Source organism: Thermobia domestica, chromosome 2 (genome assembly GCF_964235325.1).
Source record: "Thermobia domestica chromosome 2, izTheDome1.hap1.1, whole genome shotgun sequence".
Classification (NCBI taxonomy): Eukaryota; Metazoa; Arthropoda; class Insecta; order Zygentoma; family Lepismatidae; genus Thermobia; species Thermobia domestica.
In genome coordinates this window covers 11,888,250-11,915,215 of record NC_137455.1, presented here as the reverse complement: position 1 = coordinate 11,915,215, position 26,966 = coordinate 11,888,250, and the positions used below count along the sequence as shown (strand labels likewise).

General features: G+C 36.3%; 1 protein-coding gene across 1 annotated transcript in view; it reads left to right on the top strand.

Annotated features, from left to right (window-relative positions):
- Positions 1–19,129: 19,129 nt before the first annotated feature.
- Positions 19,130–26,966, top strand: part of LOC145670159 (kxDL motif-containing protein CG10681) — a 42,389-nt gene continuing 34,552 nt past the window's right edge. Inside the window, exon 1 of the mRNA XM_081738530.1 lies at positions 19,130–19,287. Coding sequence (XP_081594656.1) covers positions 19,145–19,287 — 143 coding nt within the window. The 5' untranslated portion in view covers positions 19,130–19,144. The remainder of the gene's footprint in view (positions 19,288–26,966) is intronic.

Sequence of the window (26,966 nt, the reverse complement as noted above, 5' to 3'; positions counted from 1 at the left end):
TTCCGGGCTTAAGCCCCCCCCCGAAATCTTACTTACTATAGTAAAGTATATGAAATATCTTGCAGAATTTTCACATTTTCAGGCAAAACCCCCTTCTCCCCGAAAGTTAGCAAAGCCCCCCGAAACAAAATCGTAAATACGCCACTGGTTGGGTATGTCGAGAAGGAGAGTGTTTATAGTGCTGATGAGCTGTAAAACTCACAGTAAAACCGCATCAGAGGAACAGTCTTCAGAAGAAAATTCTCAGCGCAGGTCCCGAAGAAACATTAAAATGGGTTGTCATTTAGAGCCATCGTCCGATTGTGGTGCAAGTCAAGGGAGAACTCGAAAACTCAACCAACACCTCACACAACCTGTGCCAGTAATCAAATCCGCCGCAAGTTACATTTCATGGACGTACGTGATCGGATTGGACGGGCGAAACCACTGATAAGAGACCATGACGCTTTAGAACGACCCCAATGGTACCGCTAACATGCCACGTAGACCGTTGATATTTGGAAACATGTGGTACGGTATATATATATAAGGCAAGAACAGTGTAGTACTCTATTTGTTATCATTCACGACCTCTATAACTCCATTCATTTATTTTTTATTTATTTATTTTTATTTTATTGGACACCTATTACAGGAAAAGAATATTCCCATATACAATAGGCTTACATAATTACAAACTTTATAAATATTGAAACACACAACAAAAAGAAAAAGAAAATAAACATGCAATTAACATCACGAACATGAGAAAACACAAGTAAGAGATATATTTGTATTAATTCCTCCAATAAGAAATGCAAATATACAAATAGAACCTAGTAAAGACTATAAACCCAGCCCTTCGTGACAAAAATGAAAGAAAAACAAACAGAATCATTGCATTGTTGCATCAAAGCTGCTCTGAGCGTGAAAAGTGATCCAACGTCATATTATTCTGTTAACTCTTTCGCTGCAAAAGTCGACTTTAATCGATTTGAGAATTCTTGCCTTTTCCTGCAAAAATCGACTTTAGTCCACAACGTCTATTTTTGTTTATATTTCACACCGACAGTCAATTTCAATCACTCATTGCATACGAAACATGAGGTAGTGATAATTGACTGCATTGTGCTGCCAACTGGTGGCGATTTCTTGGAACTTTGCAGTTAAGCACGAATGAATACGAATAGCTAAGTACACCAGGACACAATGCCGGACAACAGTAAGACCATCAGCGACAGTCAGATGGCAGTGCATTTGCTAGATTCTGATTCAGATGTGTCCCCTTTTCTGGGAACCACCCGAAAATTTAATTCCGCAGCGAAAGGGTTAAATTGCACTTTTTTTTAGGGATTCTATCAAATTAGAAAGTATGTTTATATGATCATTGTATATAAAGTAAGTACGTATGTTATGATCATCATCATCATAGTCAAACGTTCTCAATCAAGTGCTTAATAAAGATCTTTACATCTTTTCTCCTCGATCATATATCTTGGGTAATTCCTTTCCAAGTTACTTCGTAGTACTTCTTGAATTTGTCACACCACCATTTATGAAGGCACTTCCTAGGTCGTTTCTTCTCTCTTCGTATCCAGCCAAGAATTGCTGTTGCGCATCGATCATCGTTTCTTCTTGCAAATATGTATAGAACTCTTTTGGAGTAGATATTTATAAACTGTAAATACAGTAGGGCAAAGAGTTATATTTCTCTACCGTTACACAAAATCATGTTTACCTATAACACAGTTCATTAACAATTCACTAAGATTGCTTCCCATCTGTAAAATGAGTTTTGAACAATCTGAAAAGATCCCTAGTAGCAACGTTGATTGGCCTAACACTTGGGATTGAGTGGTATTTGGTCAAAACCGTGGGTGAAGGTCGGTGCGAGCCTATAGTGAAAAAAATTACGTTGGCCCAATGTTGGTTAAATGTACGGTTGGCCAACCCAGCTTTTCTCCCGACCTTTACGCAACAATATTACAATTGACTGTTTTCCCAACCAAGAAACACGTTACTTTAGCCTTGACTAAATGTCGGGAACCGCTCTTTTGGTTGTGAAATTGTGAGAAATGGTTGCCAAAGTGGCCAATCCTGACGTTGGGCCACCATTGTATGTCGCATCGTCACCATTTTCCCAACGTTGGGCCAATCGATTTTGCTATTACGGATATTTGGATAGCTCCGAAAGTGAAACATGTTTTCTAGTTATAGCAGTTAATGGGCACAAATAATGAAGTTATGGCATAATAAAGGTTTCAAGAATGTGAATTCAGACGTACACGGTGACTAAGTGGCAATCCTCCCACTGGTCCAGTGATTAGTGCGTGCGCCTTTAGTGTATGTGGTCTCAGGTTCGATTCTCAGAGGGAGAGCTTTTGGGGTTTTAAAAAGCCTTCTATGTTTCTGTATGCGAGTCCCTGTTTTTTAATTTTTAAAAAAACAGTTAATGGAAAACAGTAAAATGAAGTAAAAAAATAAGGAAATAGGCAAAATGAAATGAAATGAAATGAAATCTGCAAGTTTTACGTCCCACGGTTATGCCAGTTAGGCTAAAGGAGACGGTGATAATGAGAGATGAGTGAAATGGTGGAATGAAGAAAGTGGGAGGAAACGGGAGTACCCCGAGAAAACCCACGAGCACGGTGTTTGTCCACCACAAAGTTCACTTGGCGGGGGCTGGGATCGAACCCGGGACCCCAAGCACCAGAGGTGAACGCTCTACCACTGAGCCACCGCGTACCCCAGGAAATAGGCAAATTAAGTTGCTGAGGAACGTTCGGTATATCAGTTAACTTTAAAAAAAAACTAGTAGAGCACTTACCTCTTGTTGCGTAGAGTCCCTGGTTCGATCCCCTACCAAGTAAGTATGTGGCGGACAACATAGTGTCCGTGGTTCTCTCAGATACTGATTATTCCTCCAACATTGTCATTCCACCAATTCTTCCATCATCATCATCATCATCATCATCATTCTCTTGCTTTAATCATAGTCTTCCTTAACTTTTAAGGACATAAACGAGGAACGTTTCATTTCATTTCATTTTGATCTGTTATAAAAAGAGAACCTGTTTCTTTTAACAAAGCTGTAGCAGGTTTTAAGTGTGTTGTATGAAATGAAAGAATATAAGAATTTTAGGAATGATCCAAAAAAACGGATCAAAAGATAGCGATCTTGGCCAATAATTAGATGTTGGGTCAGCAGCCACAAAATTTTTGAACGGCCCCTAGATAAATCGAGTTTCCGTATATTTTACGGAATAAGCACATCAAACTTAGTTAAGTGGTAGTTTTGGTTTGAACACACTATATGCAGTTCTCGAGATATAAGACGTACAAGAAAACGTTTCGTTGAATGAAATATATTGGACTTTTTGGATCAGGGACCACAAAAATTTTTGAACGGACCCTAAATCGAGATTCCATTTTTTTTTTTTTTTTTTTTTTTTTTTTACGGAATAAGCACACCATACTGAGTTAAGTGATATTTTTGCTTTGGCTACAGTATATGTAGTTATCGAGATATAAGGCATACAAGAAAATTTGTAATTGAATGAAAAACATTGGATTTTTTGAATCAGGTGCCATAAAAATTTTGGATGGCCCCTAAATCAAGATTTCGTATTTTTTACGGAATAAGCTCTTCATACTGAGTTAAGTGGTAGTTTTGGTTTGGCTGCACTATATGTACGTAGTTCTCCAGATATAAGGCGTACAAGAAAATATTTGATTGAATGTAATATATTGTTTTTTTTTTTTTTTTTTTTGATCAGGGGCCACAAAAATTTTGATTGGACACGAAATCAAGATTTCATATTTTTTACGGAATAAGCTCTTCATACTGAGTTAAGTGGTAGTTTTGGTTTGGCTACATTATCTGTAGTTCTCCAGATATAAGGCGTACAAGAAAATTTATAATAGAATGAAAAACATTAGATTTTTTGGATCAGGGCCCACAAAAATTTTTAATGGTCCCTAAATTGAGTTTTCGAATTTTTTTTCTGGAATAAGCACATCATATTGAGTTAAGTGGTAGTTTTGGTTTGGCTACACTGTATGTAGTTGTCCAGATATAAGGCCTACAAGAAAATTTCTGTCTGAAATATATTGGATCTTTTGATCCAAAAAGATAGATTCCGCACAAATAGGAATACAAAGTACAAACAGGATCCAATGGAGGGAAACAAAGGTCAATAAAGGGCTTTTGTGAAAGCGGTTTTGAACCTCTGGGTATATATTTGTGTGTGTATATATGTGTGAGTGTGGGTGTGATACAGTCTGTTTTGAAAAGTGCATAATCATCGTTCATTTCTAATATTATTAGGTTCTTCCTGTACTTCTACTCTAGGTCGCATGTCTTACGCTTAGTAAGAATGAAGAATGCACTGAGAAAAATCCGTTATCTGGACAGCGTTATATTGTACAAATATACGGCATCCATACGTTTACTACGAAAATCTCTACGGAGCATACGTTATCCATATGCTACATATGTACTGCCTTTTTTCGCCTAGATGTTACATCATGCGGCTACAGGATGTCTGACATCGAACAATCTTCTGTATATTACATACGTATACGCACGTTACTTACATCAGCTATACGTTACATACATACATCTATATGTGAAATCCTCCCTCTTATATACATTTCTTTGTTTCATACTGAAAGTACATATAGATGGAACACTTATAGAGAAAGTTCGGGTATTATGGAATACCCAGTTTTGTTTCGCTTGTAACTCAGTTAAGAATTGCACATTGAAACAAAAAGGAAATCAAATATACTCCTTACATATTTGGCTTTATTTATGCGTATCTTGATAAAGAAGTTTCGGTACAGAGGTGGGCAAAACTTATAATTTGTAAAGAAACCACTTTGGAGGGTAAGTCGGGTAATATGGAATACAAATGCTATATAGAAAAGAAATTAGTTTTCCGTTGAACATACAATAAATAGAGTGACAATATATAAAAATTCTGAATGCCAAACCATAACTGAATGTGATTACTTGCAAAAGTCACAAATATAATACTCTGCTTCAGGATCGGCACAGTCACTGTGTGCTCACATTAAACATGATGAACACTGGACCCAAGCTCACCCCTTATATCACCAGAAAATTTGCTGTAATAAAAAATACGCTTAGCATTGTTGTCTTCATAAATTTATGTTTTATTGCCCAATACCGATAGATATTTTTGTAATCGAAATACGGAATACCATGCTTTTCTTGCGGGTTTTCCATATTGCCCTCCACGCCAACTTGGAAACGAAAGAGCTATTAAACGAATTCGAATGCTTATAGGATAATGACTCTTATCAAACTACCACTCTGTATATCCAACGTCAAAGTAAACAAAGAATTGTTGTTCTATTATATTTCAATAGGAAAATACAGGTTGTAAAACATTTACCTGTAAAAGTTTTCAGGAATAAGAAATCAGATTTTCACGTCTACCAACACAACGAATGTCACAATCACAAGAAGACTGACTGTAGAGCATCATGGGAATGTGAGGTTGTAGTTTCTTTCCTCTCCGCTTGGAAGAAACACATCACAGGTGAGATAATGAGGTATTCCATATTACCCGACTATTCCATAATACCCGAACTTCCTCTACAGAAAGTATTATAAAACACAAGTTTTCAGTTGTGTGTTTGCTGCAGGACGTTACATAGGGTTCGACGATAAATCCAAAAACTACAGAATTTACGCAGGTAACCTTTGTTTTGTCGTATATCACATACATCTTTTCCTCTATGTATGTTCACTTTTATTTTTATTTGCAAAACGAAACAATTGAACAGGGAAACTAATATAACATGAATAGCATACGTAAGTGGCGATCACCTTAATATATTAAAACTAACCTGAATTTTGCGCCGAACTGAAGAAAGCCTGAGCAACGAATTGGAAAACAGATTTTTCCATTAGAAAGGGACAGCATCAACATCTCTAATATAATTATAGAGCAGGAAAAAAGAAGCTGTTTTGAAAATTTAATAAAGAAGTCTTTTTTCACTGAAAACTCAAGTTTTTAATGAAAGCATGTCTGACATTCGATAACTTTTATATGGTAACTCTAGGCTAACGGGAACTTATGCTTGCCCATTAATATTCAATACACATCTCATTCGGAATACTCTGCGGACCATGGTGGCTCAGTGGTAGAGCGTTCAACTCTTGTGCATGGGGTCCTTGGTTCGATCACCTTGTGAACTTTGTGGTGAACAAACACCGTGTGCGTGGATATTCTCGGGGTTCTCTCCTACTTCCTTCATTTTACCATTTCATTCTTTTCTGATAATCATCGTCTCCTTTACCCTCACCGGCATAATCGTGGGACGTAAAACTAAAAGATTTCATTTCATTCGGAATACTGTTCCGAAAGGGCACTTCTAGTTGTAGGCCTTCGTGTAACCGTTATCTTTGGTAAGGAACAAATTGATTTCGCTAATTCTTCGTTAATTGTCCGTCGAGTGCTAAAATTTCACTGGAACTGAAACACGCACATACAAAATAAAATAAAATAAAAGTAAATAAAATAAGAAATAAAAATAAAGAAATAAGTAAAGAAAAGATAAACAGATTTCCGTGGAATTTCGTGTGGCCCCACGTAGCTTAGTCGATAATATTCTCGTCTTCGGTACGAGCGGTCCCGTGTTCGATTCCTGGTAGAGCACTCGGTCGAAAACGTGTAAAAGCCTTTTCAGGCCAACCATCCTGAATGAGGTTTCCCTGGATTTTCCTCATTCACACCAGACAAATGTCGGGATGGTTCCTAACTTATAGGTCCCAGGCCGCTCCCTTCCTTCCGCAATTCTTTCCTCCTTCCCTTCCCCCTGATAGTGTGCTCGCCGAATGATGTCATCCCTCATAAGTGACGGGCTAAAAGGCCATAGATGTCAAAAGCCCAGAAATCTAAAAATCCTTGAAATTTCCTGAGAGTAGGACTCCCTCCCTCACAGCTGAGAATCAAACGTGTTGTTGAGCATTTTTCCTTCTTCAGGGAAAGGCACTTGGTGGGATCCAGAAAGGATTTTCAATTTCGTCAGTGATCCTTGCACTCAGTTCAATAAAGCTTTATTCATGTATGTGTCATCAAATTTCACTAGTATGTGAAATTCTAAAGTTTAATAGCAGTGATTTCACGTTGTAAGAGAGGTTTGTTTCGGATGTATAATAATTTATGTGAGTGATAGTTGTTGCTGATGTGACAATAACTGTAGATATTGGAATAGGCCTATCATGCAACTCAGTTGTATTTTATTAGCGTAGGAGTTGGCAGCACTGCTTGCAATCAGGTAGGAAGGAGAATCTGTCTGCTGGCCAGACGACCCGCTCGGGAGAGTAATACTCCCGGAAGTACGTTTTTCCGCGCGCTACTCTAGACAGCTGTTTTACGCGCTATCCTAGCCAGTTGTTTTAAGTTGGTCACAAAATTTATATCATGAAGTACAAGGGGAACAAAACGACCCTATATCATTGAGTACAAGGGCATAAGTACTACAACTACTTATCTGCATAAAAATAAATAAATCACTTTTTTAAGTATTATTTTAATTTAATAAGTGTTCTAAAAATGTAAAAAAAAAATCTTTCCTCGGGCGGGGTTTGAACTTACGCCAAAAGAGGACCTTATTACTAGCATATAGCGCTAGCCCACTCGGCCACTGAGGCCGACAACAGCAAGTGTTTGTTGTCTGCTATTAGAATGCAACGTGGCAAGAAGTGGATAACGCCAACCAATCAGAACTGTGTTTCTCGTTTCTGCTTCCGGGAGCATTACTCTCCAGAGCTAGTCCTCTGGCCAGGTTCACAACAGATCTTCTGTAAAGTGAAGTGAAGTGAAGTTTAAAGTGAAATTTTATATTCATGGCTCTTTCCTTTCTCTTGTACCTACTAAAATTGTTATGCTAAATAGATTTGTGTTAGGAATAGTTTGCCCGAGTTTGATTTCGCGCACAATTTTTTCAAGGTGACAATATTTATATGTTACTTTTTTCATGTTACTTCACACATCTTTATTTTGGCGTTCGAATTCGTGTCCGTTCCTTGGAAAACTCACTAATTCAAAAATCATTATAAAAATAGTGAGGGAAGCGTTGGATCATACATAACATCAGGGGCGGATACATAAATTTCTTGAGGGAGACGATATATATATATATCCCTTTACCGGCCGAATTATTTAACAGCGTCCGAAATATTCCTTTTTGTGTTTATACTATATAAATTTGTCCCTAGAAACTAAAAAAATCATTTTGGAGAAAATGAATGTAGAGGTGTTGACTCTTGAAAGGAAGTCCGAAGAAACGCAGCAAATCCACCGCTAACATCACGTTAAGTGTTATAACGTAGTTTGTGACTTCAAATACACAATGGCCGGTAGAGGGATATATATCCCTCTACCGGCTAGAACCCATATATATATGGGTTCTGCTAAATTCAACTTGGGATATTAATTTTCAAGCTTTGAAAGAAAAATAGAGTTCTTCGTAGTTTTCCAATGGAGCCCACTGCATTCGCAAATACATTGATAGGCTATCGTTTGGAACCAGGGAGTCATATCAAGTGGTGCCACATCTGGTGCTATGGATTTTCGTAATTATTTAGTAAGTATGATTCAATTTAGTCATATATAATCATAATAATTTATTGCACCCTCTCATCACCATACAATAAAATTGGACATATCAGTTTCAAATATATACATAAACACAGGGGTGCCCATCCCCCCCCCAAAGCTGATGGCGCACTCCCCCCAAAACTAATAATCTCTTCCCTCCTCAAAACTCAAGTCCTCTAAAACAATTGCCCAGTATAGCAGTAGTTTTTATAGTACTAGTAATTGTTATTTTTGTTGTTGTTTTTATTTCCTGTAGTAGTATTATAGAATGCTTGTAGTAGTAGTAGTGGCAGTAATAATTATAAAAATGGCATTATTTTTATTATTAGTCTTGGTAGTGTACAATACTAAATATGTTCTATAAGGATATTGAAGGATATAAAAACTTCTACACACTGTGTATGGCACAGGTATTCTTTTTTTTTTTTTTTTTTACAATTAGTAGTATTATTTTTTCTTTACAAAATATTGATATAATTCCCTTGTACATGAAAAGTAAGACGCAAGTTACAAGTTATTGAGTTTGATACCAAAAGAAAATGTTATCCTCGAAATTAGCCTACAAAAAGAAGTGATATCCAACAAAAAACATTCCTGTAAAAGAGCCAAGTACGAGTGGCCTTAAAAAGAGTTGAAATCACAAAAATAGGTGCCAAGTTCTGGTGGACAACAGTTACAAACACTCAAGGAATCACTTTCAAATTTAGATTTGAAACTTGGCTGTTGTCTGTATGGTTACCACTAGCTCACAATTATGTCAAACTACTTTATAATTTTCAACAGACAACATAGGCAAGTTTCAAATCTAAATTTGAAAGAGATTCCTTGAGTGTTTGTAACTGTTGTTCACCAGAACTTGGCGCCATCCTTTCATATAGCAACTTGCGCGGTACTTCATTCATAGAGTCTCTAAGCAGGGGGTAGGGGGATTCATTCTCGAGATTAAAAAAAAAATCGCATCGTGTTCCAATGTTATTCTGACGACAGCCAAATTACTTATTCGACATTAGAGTAAAATTCTTCTCCAATTTTTTTATTCCCTCCAATTTTTTTCTCGATGGCACAACTTGCGCCATTCATCCCTCCTGTGGGCGGCCCTTCTCTCTTAAAACGAACCAACCTTTCCTTTCATACGGCTACTTGTGCAGTACTTCATTCATCGAGTATCGAAGCAGGGGGTACGGGGTTCACCCCGGAAAATTTTTGAAAATTAGCTTCTCAAAATCGTGTTTTAATGCTTTTCCGACAGTAAAATTGCTAGTTCGAAAGTAGAGTAAAATCCCCCCCAAAATTTTTCTCAATGGCGCAGCTTGCGCCATACATCCCCCCTGTGGGCGGCCCTGCATAAACATATATACAATTATTACGTATGGATTACTATAGATTCACTACTTTACCTTTCTAAATTTAATTTTATGCATACGATTTATTTAGCACATATACTTCAACAGAGTAAAAGCATTGTTCTATCAAATAACTTCTAAGTAAGATTCTAAAGCTGTTTACAGAGACTTGATTTTTTTAATACATGATGGAAGTAGATTGTATGCTAGAGTACCTTTGTGAGTAACTGATTTATTGTATATGTTTGTTCTATGTGTATGCAAGTGAATGTGTTCTTTACTTCTTGTGTTATATCTGTGAAAGTCTTTGTTTACAATAAATTCACTACTATGTTTTTTTTTTTTAAATTTACTAATATTTTGAACAAATAAGTTGAGGGAAGAGTCATTATTTCAAGTTCCATAAAAACATTTCTGCAAAGAGAGTTCCATTCTACTCCTACTAGTATCCTTACTACTTTCTTCTGTAGCCTAAACATGACAAGACTTTTAAATGTATTTCCCCAAAACATCAAGCAATATGTTATTACAGAACGAAACTTTGAGGAATATATACATTTAGCTTCTTTTTACATTAATCTTATCTCTTATACGTCTAATTGCATAACACAGTTTGCCTAACTTATTTCTTACATGTTCTATATGTGGTTCTCAGTTGAATTTATTAGATATTTTAAATCCGAGAAAGGTATCAATTTCTATAGTTCTATATTTAATTATTTTATTATCTATATATTTAATTTTTATATTTAATTATTTTATTATCTATTCTTATTATTGTATTGGTTTGATTTCTTTTAATATTATGAAAATTTAAGGCACATGTTCTATTTAATAATTAGATCATTTTACTCATCCAAGTTGAAAATTGCTTCATTACCAATTGACAAATTCAAGCTAATTCGCTTCCACCTTTCCCACTGACTATTATATTTGTGTCTTGTGTATAAAAAGTCACACATGAGTTCTTAATATTTTCAGAAAGATCATTTATATAAGAAGAAAGAGAAGTGGCCCTAGAATTGATCCTTGTGGTACTCCACTATTAATATTTTTCACTCGATACACTTTTTTAAATTTTTAATTATTTCTTTGATTTCAATTACTTGCCTCTCGTCTTTAAGGTATGATTCAAGCCATTTATTTCTTAGGTCTTTAATATCATAGCAACAAAGTTTTTTTTTTTTTTTTTAAATAGAAATATTGCTATTATGATTTACTAAGTCAAAGACTTTTGTTAGATCCAAAAATATTCCTATACATAATTCTTTCTTTGCAACAACTTCTTACAAGTTTCAAGAAAATGAAAAATGGCTGTCTCAGTGGATTTACCTTTCAAGAAACCATATTGTGTGTCGGATAAAATAGAGTATTTATAAATGAAATCCATTACCCGACTGAACATTATTTTCTCCAGGATTTTACCTAATGTAGGTAGCAATGAAATCGGTATATAGTTTTCTATTTTATAACGTCTATCGTTTTTTATGTAATGGTTTAATTTTAACAATTTTTAGTGTATCTAGTAAAGTTCCTGTGGCAAGTGAAATATTCGACATTTCAATATGCGCGAAACAACCTCTATAGTCATTTGTGGGGCGAACCCAAATCCCTTTCCAAAATCTTTCTCTCTGTCTGTGTGTGTGTGTGTCTCTTCACGTCTATTGAGCAAAAGTGTATGAAATAATAATAATAATAATAATAATAATAATAATAATAATAATAATAATAATAATAATAATAATAATAATAATAATAATAATAATAATAATAATAATAATAATAGATATCTTGCGTAACATTTTCACACGGATTACACTGTATTCAATACTTCGAGAATATAACTTCTTACTTAAATCTGAATTTCAAATTTGTTTACAAAAGTTGACATCGAGTCGGCTTTAGACTGTCTATCCCAAAACCAGTTGACCAGAATCAAATTTCCCATGAGCCACTAAATGACAAAATGACAAAGTTCCCATACATTTTTTATTTTTTCTATCACACCTCTCCCGCCCCTTCCGTCGTTACCAACGCAACGTAGTCACACGTTATATATGTAAAAGGGCGAGAAAGTGATTCTTCATTCGAGTACAGAGAATGCAATACTGATCATCTCACTCACTCACTCACACACAGACACTTATATATATTTGGAGAGATTTAATCTATCCCATCTGGCAACCCTGCATCACTGATTGGTTTGGTTGGAAACATCTGGCACTCTTGAAAGCACTCGGATGTCTGCTGCACTAGTTGGTTCACCATCCGTTACATTGCACAGATACACACACATATATATATACACACACATGGTTATACGTTGTGCACAGGCTGGTAGGACTGTATCCAATGTGTGTTTCTCTATATGCAGAGATCAATATTACACATGGTTGGCCATTTATTGGTAGTAAACCACATATTTAAAAAAATTATTAAGAAAGGACGTTGTATTTAATGAAGTCATATTAATGACCAGAAGTAAGAAAGCCTGTAAAGCCAATAAGTTTTTTTTTTTTTAATGGAACAATTTTTTACTACTCACTCTTTCACGTTATAGTCACCTAATTTTTGTTTGTTTGGAAATCTCATTTACGTAATACCTAATTTTAAAACGTAAATCAAAGTTATACATGAAAGTCAATCTTGTAGGTAGGATGTACAGTCGTGTTGAAAAAAAAAAAACGGAACCATTAGTTTTCTTTCAAAAATTCTCTATTCTGGAGTTATCTATAAACTGGTTATCGTATGAAAAGCTGCTAAATCCGCAAATAATAATCTCCAGAATTCTGCGTCCTTGTGCAAGAGGATGTTAAGTTACAAAAGTCCATTTTGCAGTCACTTCCAGGAAAGTATCACTGGAAAGGGGAAGGAGCTCTACAGGTGTATATTTTAGGTATCGAAGTTATGAACTTGTGTATTCTGAGATACGAGGAAGGTCCAATAAGTTATCTACCTAGACAGGAAGGAAGGGGCCAAAGCCACTGTAGGGAACCCCACTGCGTAATTTGAGGTCAGTTGGAACAATGGATTTGCAGAAGTTGTAGCACCGCTGGGTCATCAAGTTTTTCACTAGTGACAATTTCCTCTTCCGAGACCTGATGAAACACCTGCAGGGACAACGTTTATCGTCGGACAACGAGATCCAAAAGGTTGTTTCCCAGTGGTCTGCAGGCCATGACATATACTATTTTCTTTCTGGGATTTCTTCGTTGTCCACAAAGTGGCGACGGTGCATAGACCTACATGAGAATTACATCGAAAAACAATGATTACCAAGTGATCCTATCTGCATTCTTTCCTGTCTAGATAGATAACTTATTACATGCTCTCGTACAGTGGCAGGGCCGCGGTGGCTCAGTGGTAGAGCGTTCACCTCTGGTGCTTTGCACAACGGCCAAAGTATTTCAAGAAAAAAGTATTATTGGCAGTAGTAGTAAAGAACTGGGAAAAAGTACTTTCTAATACAGTACTACCATATACGTACTTTAAATAACAATTTTTTTTTTTACTTCTACAACTGTAAAATCCATTAATCCGTTTTAAAAAGTGAAAAACAATCCGTCACAAAGTCTCTAATTTATGTTGCGTTGCAGCGAGCATACCAGATTCCTTCAGCGCGGCAATTGGAGCGAATGTTAAGTCTCCTTTCCCCTATCTCAGAAGTTAAAGGCTCTGGTCGTTGCAGTGCTTCTGCATAATAAGAGCTGAGTTCGACGGAGGCAGACGCTGTACATCGTGCTCCAATGTCGGATAAAGCAAAAACTGTTAACGACTTACGTGAAAAACAACAAGAACTGCTCAGGAAGAATAAACAGTTTCTTCTTGACATAATCAAGATTACTTCTGGAAACCCCATTTTTCAGAATTGTAAAGACTGTCGAGTTCCTAGACAAATACCCGGTCCATGCATCAACCATGTTTCAGACCTTCCGAAGGAATATTATACGCCTTACTGCCACCTTAACAGTGCGATGTTCGAGGTTTCTTATGACCTAAAAAAGGAATTCGGACAAGACTTTGAGCAAAACCTATTCACTAAATTTCTTCAACAAACTGGTGCTGAAAATATTGGCCCTCCTCAGGCCCAAGCCAATCCTAATCAAGAGGAACGGTCTTTTAAAAGACCTAAACGTACAGTGAAACCAAGACCTGTGACACCTCCAACTATTGACATAAATAATAGCTACACGCCATTGATAACCCCTGACCCCCCTGAGGCGTCAGGCACAGAAACTATGGAAATTTCCTCTCCAGATTGCCCGAATGCAACCAACCAGCCAGAGAAACCTAGAAACAACTCCAATGTCAACATTCAGCGAACAATCAAATCATTAACTATTTATGATTACCCCCGAGACAAGGGATACTCACTAACTCATGGAGCTAGTTCTGTCTGCAAAGAAATACCATCTTGCGCAGTACATCCAGACCGGATCAAATTACAGTGCAATAATCAAGATGATTATGCGGCATTAATCGATTTCTGCAAAGAGTATAACTTACAATTTGCTCTGGACTCTGTCAAAAAGGATAAAACCCTGAAAGTAGTCATTCGGCAACTGCCTATTGATGCTTCGTTGAAAAATATCAAGCAGGACTTAGAGAACAGAGGATATCCTACAATATCAGTTCAACAGATGAAAGGTCGAGGGGGAGTCCCCTTTCCTCTCTACCTTGTAACCTTAGAACGGACGCCTAACATCAAAAGCATATTCAACTTGGAATATCTCGAATTTTATAAAATTAAGATAGAACCATTCAAGGCAAAACCATATATCCAATGTTACAGATGTCAGAGACTTGGGCATACTCAATCGTCATGCTTTGCACATCCTCGCTGTGTCAAATGCGCAGGGAATCATCTTACATATGAATGCAAGAGAAAAACTCCAGACAGCAACGTGAAGTGTCCAAATTGTGGAGGCAACCATCCTGCTAATTATTCCAGATGTCCTACTATCTACCGAATACTATCGCGACGTTCCTCTCAAAAGCAGATACCTACCCCCCAAGATTTTCCCCCTCTATCATCAAATTCTGCACCTGCACCTGATCCAACCAAGACATCACAACCATCGTATGCTGAAAAAACAAGTGCAACATTCAAGAAGTCAATACCAGAAACATCGTCTCCCACAATGGAATCACCGGCAAACTGGAAAGACCTACTCAGCTTGTTCCAAGAACTGCAGCTACATAGACTACTTCCGGCTCTCCAAAAAAGGTATCACCAAATCAAGACGGCTACTGACATATTTAGCAAACTCATCATCTTTTGTGAAATCTTGGAAGATTTTCAGGACTAACCGCTTCACATGCACTATACAGGACCACACCCTTATGAGGGCCAGCTCAGACCACAACATTGGATGAACAGCCAACCAATCCTCACTTACGGAGAATATAAATTAGCCAATCACCTTCTTCTCTAGTTTTTTCCAACTCACCCTTTCCAGTCATCTTCTTTTCTGCGGGGATTACGTCAATTGCATCCCTAGATGTGCACTCAATGGCCTCACATCACTCGCCTCTCATAATCATCATCCTCATCTTTCATCATCAACCAAAACTCACATTCTGTAGGATTGCGACAGTTGCATCCGAAAAAGTTCATCTTCGTCATAACAACGTCAAACATCACAACTTCAAATAAGAGGCAGGAGCTCCTCAACAGAGCTCGGAACTCACAAATCAAAAATTGTCATGAATAACTGGCGGAACTGGCGGTGCTTCTGCAACAACGCGGCACGGTTTCCAGTGAACGAGAAGGTTCTTCGCGCTAAATAAGATTTCTGAATTTTATTTCAATACCAATTACAAATAGAATTTATTTTTATGCATTTATATTTTTAAATTACGGGACTATACTATAGCAAATCAATATAATGATAATTTAAAAAAAAGTTATTGCAGAATTACGAAATAAGATTTAAAAAATATGTAATAGAGTAGAAAACAAATGAAAGTGAACACTCATTTACAAGTCAATTCATAGCTTATATGGATAATGAAGGATTCTTGTACAGCGATTTGTGAACCAGATATTAGCAAGTAAATATATAGAATCGTGCCCCTCTGTGGATAATATTTTAGTATATACATATTTGTTTTATAAAACAAATGTTTTGTAGTATTCACCAGGTTATGGCGTATGCTGATGATGTAAATTTAATAGAGCATGACAGGAGAACAATAGAAAGAAATACAGAGATCTTATTAAATGTTTGCAGGGACATAGGTTTTAGAAGTAAATGCAGAGAAAACTAAATACATGGAAGTTCGTCGGGATCGTAACAAAGCAAATTATGGATGCAAATACTTTTGATAAAGTGGATACTTTCAAATATCTAGGATCAATATTAACAAACCAAACCATATTCAGGAAGAAATTACATGTCAACTAAAAGTAGGGAATTCATGTTATTATTCAGTTCAAAATCCTTTTTCTTTGCGAACTTTGACGAAGAATTTGAAGCTTAAAATATATAAATGATAATACTTCTTGTGCTATATGGTTGTGAAACATGGTCCCTTACTCTGAGGGGAAAACGCAGACAAAGTATTTGAGAATAAAATATTCGAAACGAAGAGGAACAGGAATGGAGAATGGTGGATACTTTATAACAAGGAACGAAGAAGAACGGGAATGGGAAATGGTGGAAACTTCATAACGAAGCACTACATAATTTATACGGTTTACCAAACATTGTTAAATCCATCAAATTTTGGAGGCTCAGGTAGGCAGGCCACGTAGCCAGGATGGAAGAAAGTAGGAACGCTTTCATAATCTTAACTGGAAGACCAGTCAGAAAACAACGTTTAGGAAGACCTAGGAGGTGCAGATAAGAGGATATTATTAAGATGGAACTCGCAGAAATACATATACAAAGTAGAAACTGGATTCAGTTGGTTGATAGAAGTCAATGGAGAGCTTTTGTACATGCAGTATTGAACGTTCGGGTTCCATAGGCCATAGAGTTAGTTACTGTGTGTTTCAGATGTAAAGCATCACGGGCAATGGCCAATGGAGCACGATATTCCGCGCGGTGTTGCCGGATTTCGGACTCCCCTTTCCCTTCTCGCCCTTCCTCCAGTTGAGATTATGACACATACATTGGCAACATTATTCACAATGTAAATGTACTATTCCAGCAAACTCAAGAATTTTGACTGTGCATCCTAGAAGTATATATAGCAACTAAATTACTTACATGTTAACTTTTCCAGGGGGAATGCTAAACATTTGTCTTCAACATTACTTTCACTATCATCTATGTCAGTTAATATTTCGTCTTTGTCTGAATCTGAGTCTTGTAAATTTATTTTTATGGGTTCCAAAAATTGTAAACACAAAAAAATAATTCTTCGAGCTTGACTTCGTAGCACTTGAAAGAAAGAAGAAAAAAAAGGAAGACAGAAAATAAAACTTGTGCTGTACTCGGTTTGCTTAAAGACATTGTCAACTACAATTTTGGATAATAAACGAACTACCACGAAAGAAAGCAACGAGACTGATAAATTCTCTTAAGTTAGTTCCTACACAACTAGCCTCTTTGTTGGTGTAGGTGCCACGAAAGTAATCCATATGATTTCTAAGCAACTCGATATGCTCGAGTTTGTTTTGGATTACGATAATTTATGACACCATTCAGACGCCTGATGCTTTTGATTCCCTAAGTCGCACATAATAAGGCAGTGGAACGTGAAAGAAAAAAAAGAAACAGAAAACATACTGCGTTCCTTTTGTCGAATAAGAAAGGGTCTATCTTGAAGTAAATTTCAAAACAAATTACAAACTTCCCATGCTTTATTCTTTCGATGTTAGGCGTATATACAGTATATGAATCAGATTGCAAAGGTATGTAGCCACGGGGGAAAAGGGGGCTCTGTCTTTCCGAACTATTTCCAGCTCCAAAATGAGGTTCGTCTGGTATATGTTTAATAAACTTATTTAACAGTTAATGCAAATGAAAGACTTTATAATAAAATATGAAAATTAAAAAAAAAATCAATCATCAATACGGTTTCTATACCTAATTGAAGCAACTAAAATTAATCATATGCTTTATTTTCTCATTTTCCTAACTGGGTGCACTGTGAACTCTCTACTATATTATTGCATAATAATATCGGAGTTAATATTTTTTCGAGTTTTTTTCCCCTTTAGTATTTTAACCTACACAAACACAAAGTCAGATAATCAGACTGCTATAAACAGCATTTATTTTCTTATGAATAGCTTATTGATTCATCTTTTACACTCCGGTTTTTAACTTCAGTAATGTCAAGATTCGTCTTTTGATAATGAAGCATTGTGAAAATATAATATGCGCATAGTGTGTATGTATGTATGGTGAGTTAAAATGCTTTCATGTTGTGAAAGAGGTAATTTGTTCTGCTTTTAATATGTGAAAAGCTTGCCTCCCCCTGAAAGTAATATTCTCCTAGAACAACCTGCTGGCTCCACCCCTGATTATCCTGTAATAAAAGTTGTGAGTTCTATTTGCAAATCGAAACAAAATCCACTGGAAATTAGACGCGGGACTCAACGCTCGTTTTACTAATTGTTTTATATGGAAACCTTTCAAAGCGTCTATCATGACAACCAGTTGACGTAGAAAGATGTAGTTTTCACGCATTTGTTCATAATTCTTTTCTCTACTTGGTAAAGTGAACAGTTAATGTGCTAGTACAATATTTCTAAGTAGCGCCTGTGATATTGTCAAGATTCGCAATGATATTGTCAAGATAGCGTGCAGAACTGCTTGTCGCGAACTGTCAACACCGCTCAATGCCAATTGGACGCCGTGTGAAGCCAACTCAAGGCCATGTCGTTTCTCATCTGAAATCTCCTTTAGTCGTTTGTGTAATACTCAGGCTGCTGATACGACATAGCGTAGTATATACTAAATGTATGTTTTATATTAACTTTTTTAAATCACTTTGTAAAGGTCAATGACATCTATTGATTAGTATATGTTTCGTCTTTGAACATTTTTTTCTTAAAATGCTAATGATATTGTAAAATGCATTTATTAATTAGTACTCTACCTTTGCCAACTGCGGATATTTACAGAAAGAAATCTCTCTTCCTGTTGCTATAGCAACTGCTTTAGTTGCTTGAACATCAGGAAGGTGGCAACTGCGCATACAACCACAATAACGTAAGTCACTTGTTTCAACATGGCAGAAAGCACACCAGAGAGTGATTTGGGGAGTATAGAATGTTTTCAAAATTACACTGCGCCAGAGGTTTTCATCCAAGGTTTAGCAGGAATTGTAAACCAACAAGATGTAGAAGCTATGATTCGAGCTCAGAAACAAATGTAAGTGGTCAATATTGCAGTGTAATTTTTTTTTCTTTTTTCGTATGTGTTTGTAAATGTCACCCAGCTGATAACCAATTGAATAATTTTTAAGAGACGGATAGTATGAAATATTTTTCTTGGCTCTGATTTGTAAGATCAACTATGTGGTGCCGGAAGGCTACATTGCATTCAAAGATTCTACAGAAAATGTCATTAACATTGGCCTTTGTACTGCAGAGTAGGTCTAGTATTTTCAGGCATAAAAACTAAAACTTTTGTCATTTATGAGGAAATCCATTGTCACTGCTTAGAAAACGTTTCTTAAGAATCTCTTGTGCACATTTACTTTAAGAGAACTTCACCGTTCTGTCTGCAAATACTGCGTCAGGGAATATGTCATAAAAACTATGGTAACTGTTTAGTATTGGAGGGCAAATAAAAAAAAAATACAGGAGAAATGAGTTGATAGTGGTGTTCAAGTAGTCAAGGAAGTATCGTATATAATTCTTTGAAGGGACTAGAGGACTTGTATAGGTAAGTGAAAGTGATTGTCCGTTTTATGTCAAAAACAGAACTCAACAAACCTTTGCCTGGCTTCTAACCCGTTCCTAGTACTACCACAGAGAAAATAACAAGACAGAGGTGTAACGTAAACAGCCAAACGTCAACACGATTTACCAAGGGATCGCAGTAATCGAGCACCAGATGGCTCTGGCAGTCTTTCGAAATGGTTCATTATTTCAGGAATTTCTGTTTTGTGAAGCTTAACTTTCGTTTAATTGTTTTCCTTATAAGGAAATAAAGCAGCAAGCTTTGCGATCGAGCGCTGAAATACAAAAGCTTCTGTAATGTGTTATCTCGTAAATGAGACTACAGAGCCATCTGGAGCTCGATTACTGCGATCCCTTGCTAAATCGCGTAGACGTCTGGCTGTTTACGTTACATCTCTGTCTTGTTATTTTCTCTGGGGTACTACTAACTATTACTTATACTATGAACCCTAATTTAACGTATGAAACCATGAAACGACTGAATCGAAATAAAATATCGCAAAAAAGTAGGTGAAAAAGCTGCCCCCCCCCGAAAGCTAAACAGTAGCCAAAACTACAGTGTAAAAAACAAAACAAACCAGCCTGTACTAGGTGGCTACTAAAAACACGAATGCTATCTAACCGAGTTAGGGCAGGAGTGCAGCTGTAGGGCCCAAACGATAGCGAGGGAATGCGTACGTATGGAGCAGGTGCATCAGCAGTAGTCAGCGCGTAAACGAGAATATCGCTAAAAAACACTAGGTTACATTAACTAAGTTGCTTTAACACATTCACTGGAATTACTCATCTTTACGTGTGGTAGAGGACTTGAATATCTGATGAATAACCTTCCATGTGCTCACTTTTTTTTTTCACACCATTGACACGCTGTTCATCTTATTTTCATAATGCATTAAATGCAATTACATTCGGCTAATCTTCCGCAGATGGCGGCCCCGGATTAAAGACACATGAAACCTGTTTTCAATGTTGTATTGTTATTTATTTGTTGTTATTTTAATATATCACACCTAGAATTATCCTCTGTCATTTCCGTTGTTCATTCTCAACAGTTAATCACAAGTATTTCTTATTCTCATGCTTTCTTTGCTCCACTAGATACGTATTCGTCTTGTATTTTAGTACTACGCAAAATTAGCACCTTCCAGCTGTTAAGTGTTGCAAATTACACTATTCAGAAATAACAGAAATGATGAGTCCTTATCTTCTCGTTTCCAACAAGCACTGTAAACAACACCCTACTACAATATTACGTAAATGAAGGGTAAGGGGAAAAAAACAAGGAATGTTCATGTGTGTGCTTTATCGGGTGCCTTGTCCTATCTGTTGATGACTCTTAGTATAACAGATATATGACTATCTATTTGACTGTATATGCGATGCATCGTAGATGTAGAAATGTCCATGTAAAAAGAGGCAAAAGTTTGACTAACTCTGTACTTTTTTACACGGTTTTCAATATTAAAACGCCGTTTTTTCGAAAATGAATTTTTGAGACATTCCTTCTTTCCCCCCTCACCCTTCAAATAGACTTTTAGGGAGGGGAATGGAGAGCGGAGCCACCTATCCTTGTATTCATGAAATATTAACTTCTCTTAGCAGGAAATACACTTTTCTTATCTTGAAAAGTTTTGGATTAGGAATTAGATTTCTGGGTTCTCGGCGTCTATGGCCATGTTAGCCCATCACTTATGAGGGATGACATCCATTGGCGATCACACTATCCGAGGAAAGGGAAGGAAGGAAGCGATTTGGGACCTATATGTTAGGTACCATCCCGGCATTAGCCTGGTGTGAATGAAGAAAAGCTCACAGGATGGCTGGCCCATAGTTTTCACACTTTTTCGACCACTGGGAATCGAACCCGGGGCCATTTGCCTTAGGAAGTCTTTCTTAATGGAGAAGTTGCATTAATGGGTGTAGATTGACTTAAGAAGAACTGAGCATAGCTACAGTGGCCATTAAAAAGCACGAATGCTGTCTAACGGAGTCAGGGCAGGAGGCAGCAGGAGCACGAGCGTCAGTGAGGGAAGGGTGCGTCCGTAGGGAGCAGCCGCGTCTGCGATGGTGGATGTACACATATTGATATCAGCAGAGTAGTTGGTAAGGCCTTTAGGCTTTAGGATGAGATTAGTAACACTAATGTCCTCAAAGCATTATACACTGCCTATGTAAGGTCTAAAGTGGAATATGCACCGTTAATATGGAGTTCTAATAGTAAGAAATATGTAATCAAAATTGAAATCATTCGAAATAAATCCGTGCGGTTTTTAACATATAAAGAAACAGAGATATATCCGAAATTAGAGAAATATGAAGATTTTCGAAGAAACTATTTAGTACAGCAGGGTGGGAAAAAATCATGAAATCCCCCCTTTTTTTATTTAAATCGATTTTTGTTGATTTAAATCAAATCTTCCTCTTCGTATGATACAAGTCGCGAGCTGAAGAAAAAACATTAGGAATTAATATTAAATGTTAATTATGCCATTTAAGTGAAAGTATTGGGGTTGAATTTTGAATTAATTCCCAATTCCCAATCGATTTCAATCCCAAACGATGTTCCTTAAGCATTCAGGGAAAAGTACAGCAACATTTATCAACATGACATATATATAAGTTATTAATATTTGGCAGGCGCATATTGGAAAAAAATCGGAACTAGCTTGCGCAGGAAATAAATAAATTTCGCCACTTTAGAAGTTATAAAATCTAAAAAAATTTTAACTTTCGGAGAGAGGAGTGGACCCCTCTGTTATAAGGGAACAAAGAAACACACACACAAAATAATTTTCGTCTTGAATATCCATTTTGATTTCCCCGTTGGAATAGTTAACGATTTAAAAATGCTATGTTACGAAGAGAAAAAAGCAGGATCACCCCGTTACTCGTTCAAAACGGGATTTTCCCTAGTCATCCTCTGCATGAAATACTCGTTTTCATACTGTACTGTACGTACATTTGAGTCTCATTGTATTTTGATTATTATCTTCTATAATCGAAATAAGAAAACAGAAACGAGATTTTATTATTTTAACTTTAAATTAATTTATTTCGGAGCTTGATTTAAATCAACGATTTTTGTTAAAAAGTTAAGTGATTTAAATCAGACTGATTTAAATCAATCCACCCAGCATTACAGTCACTTGAAAGCAGGAGACTAATTTCATTTTATCTTTCTTACATGAAATAATTCATTGTGCAATAGTCAGAATATTTATTATCAGAAGTCAAACTTCACGTCCCACATAGAGCAATGAGACCTCATAATGGCATATTCCATCTCTCAGCGCAAAGGACTAATGCATTGGATATATCGCCTGTCAGAAAAATGTGTTTATTGTATAATAAGTTGTCAGAAGGGCACCCAGAAATAGATATTTTTAGTTATAGACAGAATTTTATTCTAAATAAATGACCTGTATACAGGGTGGATTGATTTAAATCAGTCTGATTTAAATCACGATTTAAATCAAATTCCGAAATGAATTAATTTAAAGTGAAAGTAAGTAAAATCCCGTTTCTCTTCTGTTATTCCGATTATGGAAGATAATAATCATAATACAGTGAGACTCAAATGTATGTAAGCACAGCATGAAACAAGTATCATGTGGGAACTATCAGGGAAAATCCCGTTTGAACGGGTTACGGGTGAACCCTGCTTTCTTCTCTTTGTAACACAGGGTTTTAAAATTTCTGTTCCAACGGGGAAATCACCATGGACATTTAAGATGAAAGCTCTTTTGTGTTCATGTCTATTTGTTTGTTTCCAGATAATAGAGGCGTATTTAGAGGGTTCGATCCCCTCTCCGCAACAAAAAAAAAAAAAAGATTTTAAAATTTTGGGCGAAATTTATGTACTAAATACATAGAAAGTTCCTCGGGATCGTAATACGACAAATTTTGGATGCGTTAAAATATCGAATAATACTTTTGATAAAGTGGATACTTGACCCCATTGCAGAACATGCCGAGATCTGCGATGTGATTGCAGAAAATTTGCCGTGTCTGTGCAGGAAAAATTGTAAGAGGAAATAAAATAGCCAACAGAAAAGTATAAAAACGTGCCTGCTATGTATAGATGTCTTAAATGCACGGACAACTCGCATTTGAACTGTTTTTCACGTCACATAAAGCATATTTTTAACAATCACAAGTTTCTTCTTCTGGAACTGATCATCTTGATTTTTTTTTTATTTTGGAATTCCTTCAGGGAATTCGTGTTATTATTCAGTTCAAAATCTCTTATCATCGCGAATTGTGTCGAGGAATTTGAAGCTTTAAAATATATAAAACGATAATTATGCCTGTTGTGCTGTATGGTTGTGAAACATGGTCGCTTACGCTGAGGGAAGAACGCAGACTGAAAGTATTTGAGAATAAAATCCTGAAACGAATATTCGGAACCAAAAGGAACGGAAATGAGAAATGGCGAAAACTTCATGATGAGAAACTGCATAATTTATACCATTCACCAAACATTGTTAGGGTCATCAAATCTTGGAGGTTCAGGTGGGCAGGACTGTAGCGAGAATGGAAGAAAGTAGGAACGCTTTCAAAGTTTTAACTGGAAGTTCAATCGGAAAACGACCATTAGGAAGACCTAGTCGCACATGGGAGGGCAATATTAAGATGGATCTCGCAGAAATAAGAACATAAAATAGAAACTGGATTCAGTTGACTAAGGATAGAAGTCAGGAGAGCTTTTGTGAACATGGCATTGAACCTCCGGGTTCCATAGGTCATAGAGTGAGTTAGTTAATTTTAGGCGAAATTTATGTACTTTATATGTATTTCGTGCCGCTAGCTAGTTCCAATTGTTTAAAAATATGCCCCTGCCAAATATCAGTAACTTTCGTGAAAAGAAAAGTGTCATGTTGATATACATTGCTGTACTTTTTCCTTAATGCTTAAGAAACATTGTTTGGGATTGAAATAGGTTAACGATTGGGATTTAATTCAAAATTAAAACCCAATACTTTCACTTAAATGACATAATTAACATTTAATACTAATTCCTAATGTTTTTTCTTCAGTTCGCGACTTGTATCATACGAAGAAAAAGATTTGATTTAAATAAAAAAAATCGATTTAAATCAAAAAAATCAACAAAAATGATTTTTTTTTTAAAAAATCATGATTTTTTTCCACCCTGCCTGTATACCATGCTATATGTATTTTAAAGTATATTACAATGATGGAAAACTGTAATCAAGCATTTGCCTGTTTTCCTAAATATGTAAATAAGATAAACGAGGATAGTGGAAAAACACTTTGAATGGCATGAAATGCATGCCTTGTGTGCCACAGCTTCGCGACACTTCTATACTGCCTTCACATAGCACTTCACTTCATCAATGTCTTTCTTATAGAGTATTATGGCGTAAAGGACACAAGTTCAATTTCGTATTTCTACCTTATTATACATGTAAGAGGTAAGATCTCGACTTATTTTGATTACTTGTCCAAAGTCTAATCCTACTGTGAATTCAAGCAACACATTTCTTCTCTAGACTTTACAAATTTGTGCTCCCATAAAATGGGATTGCGCCCAAAATTTTGCCATATTTCACCTCATTTGGTTAAGTTGCAACTCTCTTGTTTTTCTTTTCTGCTCTACATTTTTGTATTTCACTCCATTATTCCAGCATACACGTCCTATGCTAATTAATATGGCAGTGGGTGTGAATTAGGTTAATTTAACCCATTTAATCACAAATTATTTTTTGTTTCAGAATTTCTTAATTCCTTCTACACTTATTGATTCTGACCTCATTTAATATATTTTGAGCATTTTTGGTATTAGCAGATGGACTAGTAGCAGGTCCTTATTGTAAAAGACGAAATAAATCCACAAAAAATAATCCACAGACAAAAATTGATAAAAAAAATAAACTGTTCCCATTTAGGAACAGTGGGATTAAAAGGGTTAAGATAAGTTTAAGCGAATCCCAAAGTAAAGTCCGGATAGGAAAACTCTTGTACACAAGCTTTCACGTCGAGAATGGCCTGAAACAAGGAGGCGCCTTGTCGCTATAATTATTCAACTTTATTCTGGAGTACGCTATAAGGGAGATTAAAGATAACAACCAGGGCCTAGAGCTGAATGGTGTTTACCAGGTTATGGCGTATGCTAATGATGTAAATTTAATAGGGGATGATGAGAAATCAGTAGAAAGAAATGTAGAGATCTTATTAAACACTTGCAGGAACATGAGTTTAGAAGTAAATGCAAAGAAAACTAAATGCCTGGATGTTCGTCGGGATCGTAATACGGCAAATTATGAATGCGTTAAAATATTAAATAATCCTTCTGATAAAGTGGATACTTTCAAATATCTGGGATCAATATTAACACACCAAAACCTTATTCACGAAGAAATTAAGTGCCGACTAGAAGCAGGGAATTAGTGTTCTTATTCAGTTCAAAATCTCTTGTCGTTGCGAATTCTGTCGAGGAATTTGAAGCTTAAAATATATTAAACGATAATCATGCCTGTTGTTCTGTATGGCTGCGAAACATGGTCATTAACCCTGAGGGAAGAACATAGACTGAAAGTATTTGAGAACAAGATCCTGAGACGAATATTCGGACCCAAGAGGTACGGGAATGGGGAATGGCGGAAACTTCATAACGAGGAACTACATAATTTATACGGTTTACCAAACATTGTTAGGGTCATCCAGTCTAGGAGGCTCAGGTATTGTTAGGGTCATCCAGTCTAGGAGGCTCAGTTGGGCAGATCCTGTAGCCAGAAAGGAAGAAAATAGGAACGCTTTCAGTGTCTTAACTGGAAGTCCAATCGAAAGAAGACCTAGAGGCAGATGGAAGACCTAGGATAATATTAAGATGGATCTGGTAGAAATAGGAATACAAAGTAGAAACTGGATCCAGTTGGCTAAGGATAGAAGTCACTGGAGAGCTTTTATGAACGCGGTATTGAACCTTCGGGTTCCATTGGCCATAGAGTTAGTGGGTTGAAACACTGCCATATTATCTGTGTTGCCTGTTTACCTAATATTGTATCAATACAACCATCAATAACAATGGACCTGGCTTTACAGGCAGTGGAACTTGCTTTACTCAAATTAAAAATAAACCCGTATGAAATTCAATTAATCTCTCAACTAATAGGTTTTTGCCTG